Genomic DNA, 13,496 nt, shown 5'->3' on the forward strand with positions numbered 1-13,496 from the left:
AGATGAACAAGACTAGCATCACGTGTCACAGATCACACTGGTAGTATGGACTCTGTGTGATATCATCAAAACAGCACTTTGCCTCTGTGACATTCTCCCCCACACTTCTGTGATCCTCACGCCCCAGGTAAATCATGAGAAAAACTTGAGACAGATTCCTAAAAGGGCATCCTGCCAAATGCCTGAGCAGTATTTCTCCACTGTCAAGGTCAAAACAGGAGGAGTCTATTTCCAGTAGTGTAATATCCTCCATGGGATCTTGGAACAGAAAATAACTTCAGCTAATATCTAAGGAAATATGGAGAAATTATGAATATTCTTTCATAATGTACTAGTATTGGTTTATTAATTGTGACAAATGTCCCATTCCACCCTATAATATTTATGATAGGGAAAATTGGTTGTGTTTTATATAAAAATTCTTTGTGATGTCTTCTTAATTTTTCTGTAAATCTTCAATTATTCTACAAATATAGTCTATTTGATATGTAATAAAATGTATTATTCAGATTACCTTGAAGTGATGTGTTGAAAGTAATTATCAAATGGACCTATTTTGAATTGATATATAGAAAACTTATTTATTCTATGTACCAAGTTAAATAATTTACATTAAATTACCATATTTAATTCATTTATAGGGAGGAGGAAACAGAGAGGCACATTGTTATCCTTTAAGTGGACATCCATAGGAATATGGGAGGGAGTCACCTAAATATTTAGAGACTCAGCCGATCAATGAGGACATTTAGTTATTTTGGAATATCTGGATGACAATTATAGTTGTCTATAATTAGATAACTCATGTCCTGTATTAACCACCTTGTGATGATCTCATTGACCCAAGAGATGAACTAAGGTGAACATGTTGCACACTCAATGTGCTCCACGTGCCTCCGACTCCTTCCAATTTGAATTGTCCGAATTTTGAAATATGAAATTTGGTTTATGTAGTGTAATTATCAGTTAAATTATCTGTGATTTATACAGATACCATTTTACAGTGAAATATAAACATTCACCTACATTAAAATTAGGGTTTTTTTTTTTTTTTTGATCTCTTAAATTTTATAAAAGAAAGGCCAAGTGTGGTCATAGCACCCTACACAAATGCAGAGTTCACAGACTCCAAGCTGATGGATGGGATATCAAAACTTCACGAGATATGGAACTAGGGAATACAAAATGAGAGGAAGAAGCTGAGGAGCTTTTCTCCTATTCGGATCAAGCGTGAGGGGCAGACTCACCTTTGTGCAGCTCATGAAAAATAAGTACAGAAGTGAACATGCAATGAAGGACAGCGTTTCTTAACTTGCCAGCCTTTTACTTGTGTATGCTCTCAAATGCTCCAGCTCATCAGAATATTGATCAGATTAAAAACAATCTCACTGTTGAAAGGAAAATAAGTGACAGTGACAAATGGGTGCTTTAAATAATGGTGCACCACACTCAAAACCTCATGAATAAAAACTGGCAAATGGAAGACAATTATGAAAGCACATCTTTCCTCCAGCAAGTCTAACATACAGAATGTAATATTAAAAATCCAAGATCCCTTACCAAATTAAAGTTGAGAGTTTAGATTTTATCAATTGTGAATTTTTTTGTACCTGATTTGTTAATTATATCAGATTTACAGTTTTTGTAAAAACCACAAATGCAAAAGTTTACACCGTATTTTATGTCTGAACTTAGCCAAAGTAATATCAGACCATAAATGCGTTTTTAAATGCCTTGTTTTCAAAAGCATTTGAACATAATTCATAGTAAGAAGCACTGTGCTAATACCCCAGCTGAAATGTTTTCAATTATAATTGATAAAAATCATGCTCTTCTCCTGCTTTTCAAAAATCGCATTGCCTAATTGCAGACAGATAAGGGCAACGAATTTATCATTTTTATCTCAAAGCTTTTCACCACCTATTCATACAGGACTAAGTTTAACACACAATGTAAAATATTTACACTCTTGGTTCTTGTCAAGGAGTGCAACCTCAAATTCACTCTCAAGACTCAAAAGCACTACCAGGAGAAATATTAATGTAAAATTGCCTTAATGGATATAAGATCCATCCATTCAAACCAACCAGTGGCTCTCAATTCCTTGCTAGAACCATTTAAAAACACCAGAAATAACGCTGATGCCTAGTCCCATCTTGAGCTATTTTGAGCTAATTGGCTTGATATGGGATATTATTTGGTATAAGTATCCCTATATGATTCTAATTAAAAACTGAAACAGCACCAGAGATAGAAACCCAAAGCCATGTTTCTTTTTTTTTTTTTTTTTTTTTATTGTAAACAAATGGGATACATGTTGTTTCTCTGTTTGTACATGGCGTAAAGGCATACCATTTGTGTAATCATAAATTTACATAGAGCAATGTTGTTTGATTCATTCTGTTATTTTTTCCCTTCCCCCCAGCCATGTTTCTGATCCCAGCCTGCCTGTTGCTATGATCACAGGATGCACTTTAGCAGTACTGACTTGGCTATGATAAAACAACTAAAGCAAAAAACTGATGGCAGAATTCTGGTCTCATGGATCTGGAATGTGGACCCCAGCACAAATAATATTTTGCAGATCTCACAGATGATTCTAATATGAAGTCAGGGCTGAGAATTACAGATCTAAAGTTTAAGGCCTGAACACTTGGACCACATTATTTTGGCTCCTGTAAAATAAGAAATACCTGGGCAAATGTGTTCACTATATTTACAACAAGAATGTTGCTCATTGTCTTCAAAATGAAAAGGATTTCTTTCTGGTGTCAGAACTAAGAAGAGTAATGCAACTGTGAAAATTAGTTTATTTTGGTTTTGTTTGACATGGATACTCTGCATTGCTGCTAAATAAACTTACAAGCAAATTCATGGTCATATTTAGCAAATATGGTACATATTTCATGGAAAAATCTTATATCATTTTTCTTTCTATTTCCTACCCATGTTTACCCTGTGCCTGAATTCCTCATTTGATTTTCAGGAATCACAAGACAATCTTTTTGTTTTATAAGTTGTATAAAATGATTTCTGCAGCCGAGAGAAGGAGAAGGGAATCCAGAAGATAAACTCAAATAACTCTATAGAATATGCTTGATTAATATAGTTTTGCTCTACTTGGGGTGGAATCTGGATTTCACCTGACTTCATAGGAAAGTCTATGTGTAATACTGGTATGTAAGTAGGCTTAAAATAGTTGAAATGGGAGTTAGTACTGCAAAAGAATTACATAAATTTGATTGACTAGCTGGTGATATTAAACTTAATTTGGAAGATTTTTAGATTATTACCAAATGCATTTCTGGAATACAAAGATGTGTTTTAAAAAAAATAAGTGAGATAATATTCCATATATAAATCCATTTTTATAGAAAGTGTTCAAACTGTAAATTTATAATTTAAGAAGATGTAATTAAATGCTGAATCTTAAATTAGGAGATGGATTAACTAAAAGAAACACTGTATTGATGAAATAATTCATTGTTTACTCAAGAAATATTTCCTGGGCAACTACTATGGATCAGGGAATCTATATTATTGAGAATCTAATGATGAACACAGTGGACAGAGTCTCAGTTCTCACAGTATCTATACCCCAGAAGGGAGACTAGTACTTAAATACAAATAGAAGTGTGTATTTACTTAGAACTTGTGGAAAAAAAAAGGCTATAGACTAAAATGCATAGTACTAAGTTAAAAGCAATATCAGGAATGGAATTGGTGTTGAAGAAATGATCTGAGAATTCAGGAAAGGTTTTTCTCACAATTGGATTGGAATCAAAATCCAGAGGAAAATGAATAAATGTTAAATGAATAAGATAAATGTGTCCGTGGGGCTAAGGGGAATTAAGAAAATACTTTCTGTAGAGGGAAGAGCATGTATGACAGCCAGTAATGGGATAAATAATACTAGAGTAGAATATATATCTGTATATGTGTGTATGTGATGCATGTAGGTATGTATACATTTGCTTACACACTTCAAGTTAACTTCTCTAGTTTTATCTCCTACATAATGTGAATCCATTTACACTTCCACATTGCTGCTCTTCTAACTCAGCTTCCATCCAGTTAAAAGTCTTTTGACTCATTTACACTTGTTAAAACCTGAACTGGCCACCGGGGGAGATAGCTTACATCTTTCAAAGTAGACATACAGCAAATTAGGAGAATGTCTCAACATTTTCAGGTGTGGAAGAACCCCGCCAAAAGGAGAGAAGTCAGGCGAGATGAGACTCTTCAAGTGTCCCAATTTCCCCATAATGATGTGATAGTTCTACTTCTGTTCACTTGAAGCTGATGCTGCAAGTAAAACTGACACATTTTAACAGAGAAGTCAAAAAGTCTTCAACCTAAATCAGATTGCCAAAGACCTCAGTACAAGTCCCAGGAAGACATGGTGGCAGAGTAAATCAGCTGTCTGTATTGTCAGATTCCTTTCACTGATTGTGGTCTAAAAATAGGTCAGAGGTGGACAGGGTGAGCTCTTACATATCAATGCAGTCCAGACTCTCCCTATGAGATCTAAAACATTCAATTCCTTATATTTTTAATTAGGATGATTGACAGACAACTCAGACTCACCTCTGAAAACTGAACTCGATCTTTCTCCTAAAATGTCACTCATCCTTACACCTCAGTAAACACACCCCTGTGTCCGTGATACTCAAGTCAATGATATGACAGTCATCTCTGACACCTTTCTCTATCTCTAGTCCATCCCTCACCTTTACCACCTGATACATGACGTGAATCCATTCATCCCTCCACATTGTTAGTCCCCTAAACCAGCTTGCATTGTCTTCCACTTGGACCATTCAAGAACCTTCTAGACAGTTTCCTCATGTTTACTTTGGTGCCTTTCCATCCTGCCAAAACAGCCACATTATTCTGGTGCTTTGGTGGTTGTTGTCTCGAAGTGAACTTTAAGTTTGCTAGTGTCAATTCCGTGCTTCAAATCTTTAACTGTCCTTGCACAGACCTGAAGAGATTATTAATGGTTCACCTGGCCCTAAATATTTGTACCTCGCCCACCTTTGCAGCCTCAACTCAATCCTCACTCATCTTTGCTCAAGGTCTTCCATTTGCACTGACCTCCATGCCTTCACTCAATCTTTCATGCCTAGAATGCTCTTAGCCCACTCTTTTCCTGATTAACCGGTTAATTCCTATTCAAGCTTCCTTTATCCTATATTGCAGTGGAGATCATTTGCAGTGGAGATAATTTCTGTCAATGTTCTGTTCACATCATTTTTATACCTTATATTTTTATCCTTATCTATATTTAGATTGTTAATGACATGCATTATGGCAAAAATTTATTTAACATTTACACATTCATTAAAATATAAAGTTTTTTAGGACATAGAATTTACTCATGGTCATTCACTAAGTTTCCAAAGTTGTTTAAAGTTGGCCAGGGGCCACATTCACGGAGTGTGTGTGTGTGTGTGTGTGTGTGTGTGTGTGTGTGTGTGAATGATTTCAAGGTATTCTGATTTTGTTGTAGAGACAGTGGAGAATTACTAGAAATTTTTATGTAAATTAGTAATGTTCACATTTGGGCTCAGCAAGGTCTTTTTGATTTCTTGGTGGAATATGATCAGAAAGGTATAAGCTAGAGTCAAGAACACTAGATAAGTCCTTATTGAAATGATTCAGATGGGAATATTGAAGGACTAAATTAAGGTACAGCAATGTCAGAACAGGAAATACGTCTAATACATTAAAGTAATGTGTCAATCGATGATGTGGTTCCCTGGGAAGCTGATTGTGAGATAGAGATCAGTTCTTTATGTTTCTTATGGGATCATACCTGAGGAAAAAGAGGGAAGAGGATTGACCATGGAGAGAAGTCAAGTCATGGTACAGACACAATGAAGGCCATACTGAAGCTGGAGTCACCTCTCAGACTTAACTTGTAGATAGGGCTATTGAGCCTGAACTTTACATCTCCATATTGATCAATCATTGGATGGGGGTTGACCCCATGAATGGAGAATGACTTGAGTGGATGCTTGTTTTCAGTCAATATCTGAAGGAGGCTGATGGGTGAGGGGGAAGTTGTGTTGCAACACTCAGAAACTGGAAGGGGAATCTGGTGCAACATCACAGTGTCTACCCCAGGCTCCAGGTTGGTTGAAGGGACAGTGAGAGATAAAAAATAAAATGAACCCAGAATAATAATAGAGAGAGATTCGGACTAAAGGTAAGAGTTTCATAAGTTACAGCCTTTCAGGAAGTGGTAGAAGCAGGGACCACGCATGACATTCCCTGTAGACAGTGTTTGAGTAAGAAGAATATTGAGATATATGTGGAATCCTGGAGGAAACAAACATGATTAAGGGCATTTATAGGAAGAATTGTCTGATAATGAGCAAGTAGAGAAGTAATGGGCATGCTAATATAACAAATAATGAGACAGATATTGACAGCAAATCTTTACTGAGTGGGATAGGTACACAATCCATAAATTAAATATTCAGTCTTATTAGGTTTATGATGATGATGATGATGATGATGATGCAATTTTGAGGGGTTCAAAAATATATTCAAGATGAATAATTAAAACATCAAGATTGAATCTCTCCCAAAGCACATGTACTTTACTGCCCTTAAGAAGACAGGCATTGGTGGTCACGTTTACAGAAAGGTATTATAAAAAAATATGGAAGCATTCTTTGGCAGTTGCAGTTAAGATGTCTAGGAAGAGTGTAACATTTCTAAGAATTTCCTGGTGGTATGGTGATGAAAGGCAGATTTCAATGTGTGAAGCAGTGGAAAGTGATGTGAATGGACCAAAAGATATACAGGGTGCATAGCAGCAAATATAGGTATGGAATTTCACAGTGGATGAGAGTTCAGTAAGTTTATTCTATCTTGTTTTGTTTGTTTGTTTGTTTGTTTTACTTGTTTCTCTGTTTGTACATGAAGTAGAAGCATACAATTTGTGTAATCATACATTTACCTAGGGTAATAGTTTCTGATTCATTCTGTTATTTTTTCCTTCCTCCCTTCCTCCCACCCCTTTTTTCACTCTATACAGTCCCTCCTTCCTCCATTCTTGCCTCCCTCCCATCCCCCATTATGTGTCATCATTCGCTTATCAGCGAGATCATTTGTACTTTGGTTTTTTGAGATTGGCTTATCTCACTTAGCATGACATTCTCCAATTTCATCCTTTTGCCTGCAAATGCCATAATTTTATTCTTCTTTATGGCTGAGTAATATTCCATTGTATGTATATATACCACAGTTTCTTTATCCATTCATCAATTGAAGGGCATCTAGGTTGGTTCCACAATCTGGCTATTGTGAATTGAATAGCTATGAACATTGTGGCTGTATCTCTGTAGTATGCTGATTTTAAGACCTTTGGGTATAGGCCAAGGAGTGGGATAGCTGGGTCAAATGGTGGGTCCATTCCAAGCTTTCAAAGGAATCTCCACACTGCTTTCCAGAGTGGTTGCAGTAATTTTCAACCCCACCAGCAATGTATGAGTGTACCTTTTTCGCCACATCCTTGCCAACATCTATTGTTGCTAGTATTCTTGATAATCGCCATTCTAATTGGGGTGAGATGGAATCTTAGGGTAGTTTTGATTTCCATTTCTCTTATTACTAGAGATGTTGAACATTTTTTCATATATCTTTTGATTGCTTGTAGATCTTCTTTAGCAGGAAGAATAAAGCAGGGGGTATTGTAATATACCTTCAACTATACTGTAAAGCAATAGTAACAAAAATGGCATGATATTGGCACCAAAATAGACAGGTAGATCAATGGTACAGAATAGAGGACACGGACACAAACCCAAATAAATACAATTTTCTCATACTACACAAAGGTGCCAAAAATATGCAATGGAGAAAAGATAGCCTCTTCAACAAATGGTGCTGGGAAAACTGGAAATCCATATGCAATAGAATGAAACTAAACCTCTATCTCTCACCCTGCACAAAACTCAACTCACAATGGATCAAGGACCCTGGAATCAGACCAGAGACCCTGCATCTTATAGAACAAAAGCTAGGTCCAAATCTTCAACTTGTTGGCTTAGGATCAGACTTCCTTCACAGGACTCACATAGCACGGGAAATAAAAGCCAGAATCAATAACTGGGATAGATTCAAACTAAAAAGATTTCTCTCAGAAAAGGAAACTATCAGCAATGTGAAGAGAGAGCCTACAGAGTGGGAGAAAATCTTTGCTACTCATACTTCAGATAGAGCACTAATGTCCCGAATATATAAAGAACTCAAAAAACTCTAAACTAAGAATATAAATAACCCAATCAACAAATGGGCTAAGGAAATGAATATTCTATCTTTTTAAAGAAATATTTTGTTATTGTTTGTTTATTAATTGTGGTACTGGGCATTGAATCCTTGGGTGCTTTACCAATGAGCTACAGCCTCTGCTGCCCTACCCCACTTCCTTTCTTTATGAAGTGCTTGGTATCAAATCCAGGGCCTTACACATGCCCGGCAAGATCTTTACCACTGAATCACATCCCCAGAATCCCTAATCCCTTAAAAAAAATTTTTTTTAAATTTTGGTTATGTTGAGAGGCTGTCCTCAAACTTGCCATCCTCCCACCTCGACCTCCCACTGGTATTACAGGCATTCTCCCACTACATCTAGATAATGTTTTTATTTCCTAAAGGAAAATTCAGAAATAGGGAGAGGGCACATGTACAAGAAAAGGAAAGATTGATGAATTCAGGGCAACAGAAGAGGTAGAGCGAATGATAGTCACAGAAAGACTGGAGAGGCAAGCAAATTCTCCCTCTAAAAATGTAAAGGAGAAAAAGTCAAGATGACATTGACAATTGTCTGGCTGTGAGGGACAAAAGCTAACACTCCTAAATTATTTATGTTTCTCAGATTGTTCTTATATTCAGAATGCACCTCCATAGTCTAAGGAGACACATGCTTTGACTTGTGTTACCAGATGTTCTTGCTGGTGGAAAATCAAACAACTGGAAAAGAATAGCAAACTGGAAACGTCCATGATAAAGTAAAGACAGGACTAAAAATGAGATGGAACGAGGAAGAGGAACTAGAATGAGGAAGAGCAGCTGGAAATCATAAGTCAGAGTAACATTGGGAAACTCTGGTAGGGCGGGAACAGTTTAGGTTGTGACTCAGGAACCAGAACCCAGGGCCAAGGAATCCCCCATCCTGAGCTGCTATAGGAAACTTTCTGCATGGAAGTTATCTATTTCCTGGATGATTGCTTTCCTCAGAGAGGGCACTCTCAGACCATCCATCTTGAATATAAAATGGTCTCCATAATTCTTAATTCAATAAATGGGCTCTCCAAATCTGGGTGGGACTGGATCACGCATTCACTCTTGGACCTGTGGTTGAAGGAGATAGAAGGCATTTTTTAAACTGCAATGCCATCGGGGTAAAGAATGCTCCCTGTGCTTGATTTTGAGTAATTTCTATCCTTCAGACAGATTCCTGTGGGATGTAGAAGAGAGAGGCCCATGCTACCCATGCTTTCCAAACAAAGCCCCGATTCTCTGGGTGGTGGCAGGGAAGAGGTAGTCAAGGACGTCAACTTCACTCTTGAATTTTCAAACGATCTGGAATTTTGTTCCCTTTGAGAACTATTTGAAAAACTGTAGAAGGAGTAGTGTTAAATTTCAGATTTCGTTCTCTTCATGTGAAAAAATTTGGAAAAACATATCTCCCTTCTGATTCTACATCAGACTAAATAGATGGGGAGAAGTCTAGTGGGCTGGAGGCTTGGGTTTGTCCCTGGGTGGGGTACCACACAGCTAACCTCAGCCAAGCACTCTGCAGACCTCATGTTCTACATCTGACAAATGAACAACTTAAGACTGGTAAACTTGAAGACATATCCCAGCTCTAAAAAGTTTCTATGATCTAATTTTAAGTGCCATAGTCCTCCCAAAAGCGTACTTTTGCATTGTTCCAAATATATATATATATTATATATTATAAATATTATATATATACACACATATATGATGTACTTCAAACTGTTAAAGAAACATTTAAAGAAAATTTATATTCTAACCATGTTTTAACATAGTGAGAGGTGTTACTTAGCATTAATAGAATAATTGGTAGCAAATTCAAATTAACTATGAGGAGTTTTTTGTTTCTTTGTTCTTCCTTTCTGGATCTGAAGAAAATATTGTGGAATTTGAATTTCTTGCTTAAGACTCCATCTAAGTATGAATAGTTTTAGTAGAAGACTTGAAACTATGCTTAAGCACTTCCCTCTCCAGAAGTCTTTATTAAAGTCAGAGTTGGTTAGCCATATTAAGGAAAGGTGGCTTAAACTAGAAAAAGCAATAGACAATCTGAAGTCCAAAATGTTTTTCAATTGCTCCCTGAAGAACTGGTAAGGCTTTGGCATGATCTTCAGCCTGGCTTAACATATGTACTTATACTTTCATATCAGAGTGGTTCTTTAGACAGCAGGTTTTCAGCTCTGTAATTAGCAATTCACAATAGAAGCTTTGACATTTAATGACAGCATTGCTAAGACAATAATAACATGAGAAATACTAAAGTTGAGTGCAGTATTTCTTGACACACCTCTGGTTACCTTCTGATTGGCTGAGATACAATTATAAATGAGAAGTGAATAATCCATACAGAAATGAATGTGCGGGTACAGCATGCATTCACAGCAGGTCCTTCTAGTTCGGCCAAGTTCAGTTGTGGCTGCTGATTTGGAGTAAAACGTTATGGGCAACAACCCTAGAGGATATCATCAGAGACTGCTCTAGACTCAAAGAGCTCTCCAAGTTCTGCATCTTGGGCATCTTCTGCTGTTCTCCACTGGACTGGTCTTCAAAGTAAAGATGATGGCATTTTATCCCCTGCAAATTGCTGGACTGGTTCTTGGGTTCCTCGGCGTGGTTGGGACTCTTGCCACGACGCTTCTGCCTCAATGGAGAGTGTCAGCTTTTATTGGCAGCAACATCATCGTCTTTGAGAGGCTCTGGGAAGGGCTCTGGATGAACTGCATCCGACAAGCTAAGGTCAGGCTGCAGTGCAAGTTCTATAACTCCTTGTTGGCTCTCCCACCCGTCTTGGAAGCAGCTCGGGCACTCATGTGTGTGGCTGTTGTTCTCTCTGTGATTGCTCTACTTATTGGCATCAGTGGCATGAAGCATATCCAGTGCACGACTTCCAGCGAGAGGGTCAAAGCTTACCTCCTGGGAACCTCAGGAGTCCTGTTCATCCTGACGGGCCTCTTCGTTCTGATTCCAGTGTGCTGGACAGCCCATATCATCATCAGGGATTTCTATGACCCAGCCATCCACATAGGTCAGAAGAGAGAGCTGGGAGCAGCCCTTTTCCTTGGCTGGGCAAGCACTGCTGTCCTCTTCATTGCAGGGGGTCTGCTCTGTGGATTCTGCTGCTGTAACAGAACAAAGAAATGGAACAGGTATCCAGCCCCAGCATACTGCACCCGACACACAGATAAGCGCAGGAATGTGAACGTGCGTAGTAAGACCTCCACCAGTTATGTCTGATATTTGCTTTTAGCAAGAGCTATGGATTATGATGGATGAGCTTTGCCACAACCTGTAAGTATGTTGGGCAGGAGAACTTGCTGTAGGACTAGATTAAATTCAGATGAAAATTTTAATTTTTCACCAGAGGCAGGAATGCAAATGATGTACGTGGACATTCTCATCTCCTGCATATTAAGTGTAGTTGCTATTATTGGACTTAATCTCTACTCCAATTTGTGTGGTCAAAATCAAGTACAGTTTCAATCAGGAACCTGACTACATGTTGGACTGCTCTTTGACTATCATATATTTTCTGATACAAAATCTAAAATCATCATTAATAGTTCATAGCAATAAAGCATACATGTATTTTTAAAATACAGCATTTTTTTCTCCAAATTGTTTCTTATACTTAGAGTAAAAGCTAAATAATGATATTTCGAAGCAATCATCTTGGAAAATTTTATTTATCAAATTGTGATTTTGGCTGAAATTATCAAAATATGAAAATATCTATTAAATATGAACGTCTTTTATTCCTTTAGGAAACTCACACTAAAATTATACACATTCAAGGATCAGGGGACTCTGGTTTCTCTTGAGACATGTAAGAAGATGGAATTTGGTGTCTAATTTCTACAGTTAAACCTACTTAGAACCAAATATTCAGAGGAAGATAATTAATAAATGAAAAGTAATAATATCATAGCTTTGATTGCCACTTTGAAGCAAAGAGAAGTGTCTCTGGATGAGCCACTTCAGTAGTGTCAACACAAATCTCATCAAGAGGATACACAGCTTGACTGGTGAATTTAGGGTTAGGTTGAAGAGAATGGTTTCTAATCCTTGTTTTATTCTTCAGTCATTGTACAGGTCTAAACATGCAAAGCAAAATAAAGAGTCAAAGTAATGATTCAGGCAACTAGTCAAGCTTAAGTAAATATTCTATAATAAACAAATAGTTATGGTGAAAGCAGCATCTTGTTTAACTTGAATCATATGCATTATTTTCTTAATTCTTCATTTCCCATGTGTATATATCACTAACACCATTAAAAGTGGTTATGGGTTGGGTCTGGGAGCTGGTACAGAATGTTTATGAAGAAAGATTGCTGTATGGGTTGCTTCTGAATAGCCCCACCATATTGTGAATCAATGTTTATATATTCATTTTAATTCTTCTAATATTATATTTATTTTCTAATAAAATATTTACAGTATAAAGTTGCAATAAAACATTGGAATTGTCTATCAAATATTTATTGTAGACTCATCTTTATAATAAAACAATAAAATAAAATAGTTACATATTACAATGATGTGGATATATTTAATTATGGGGTCAATTTGAGAATGAATTTCTGTCCTAAAAAGATCACTTACACAACTCTAGAACATTAAATAAGCAATAACTCAAAGTAAGACCTTGATGTCAAACCCTAACTCCATCCTATAACCATTGGCAAGGCTTCAGTAACTCAAACCTTGGTAATATAAAATTTTATTAAAAATACTAGTAATATGTAAATGACAAGGATAAGTGTAAAAATCTTCAAATAATAGTAATAAAAACAAAAATAGTGATTTAGATGGATTTTTCCCCTAAGATTATTTTCTTTTAACAGAAAGGCCTAATATTGGTTGTATTGGAAAGAAGTCATTTATCTTATACAGTCAAATAAGTAAGCCATCAAGACAAGCAAGATATGTGTTTAAAGGCTGTCTTGGAATCATTTGTCTTACCTTTTAGCTCACACAGAAGTAATTAGCCTTACAAGAATTGTCTCCTCATTTTAAATGAGACATGTTATCCTGTCAACCAGAGGATCAGAGAGCACCAAAGTTTAACACTGGATGGAATCATAAGACAAATTCAGCTATGATATGGGGCAAAATTCAGGAACTAACAATTCCGTTGCTTGCTCTCTCATTAATCAAGTTGTGAGCTTTTGAAAAATTATTTCTACAACCCCCTACTTGACTGC

General features: G+C 36.7%; 1 protein-coding gene across 1 annotated transcript; it reads left to right on the top strand.

Annotated features, from left to right (window-relative positions):
- The first annotated feature begins 10,302 nt into the window (after positions 1 to 10,302).
- CLDN17 (claudin 17) lies at positions 10,303 to 11,806 on the top strand. Its single transcript, XM_079156064.1, has one exon. It carries the CDS (start codon positions 10,852 to 10,854, stop codon positions 11,527 to 11,529), a length of 678 nt encoding a protein of 225 aa, XP_079012190.1. The 5' UTR covers positions 10,303 to 10,851; the 3' UTR covers positions 11,530 to 11,806.
- The last annotated feature ends 1,690 nt before the right edge of the window (positions 11,807 to 13,496 follow it).

This window comes from Sciurus vulgaris (genome assembly GCF_902686455.1).
Source record: "Sciurus vulgaris genome assembly, chromosome: 10".
Lineage (NCBI taxonomy): Eukaryota > Metazoa > Chordata > Mammalia > Rodentia > Sciuridae > Sciurus > Sciurus vulgaris.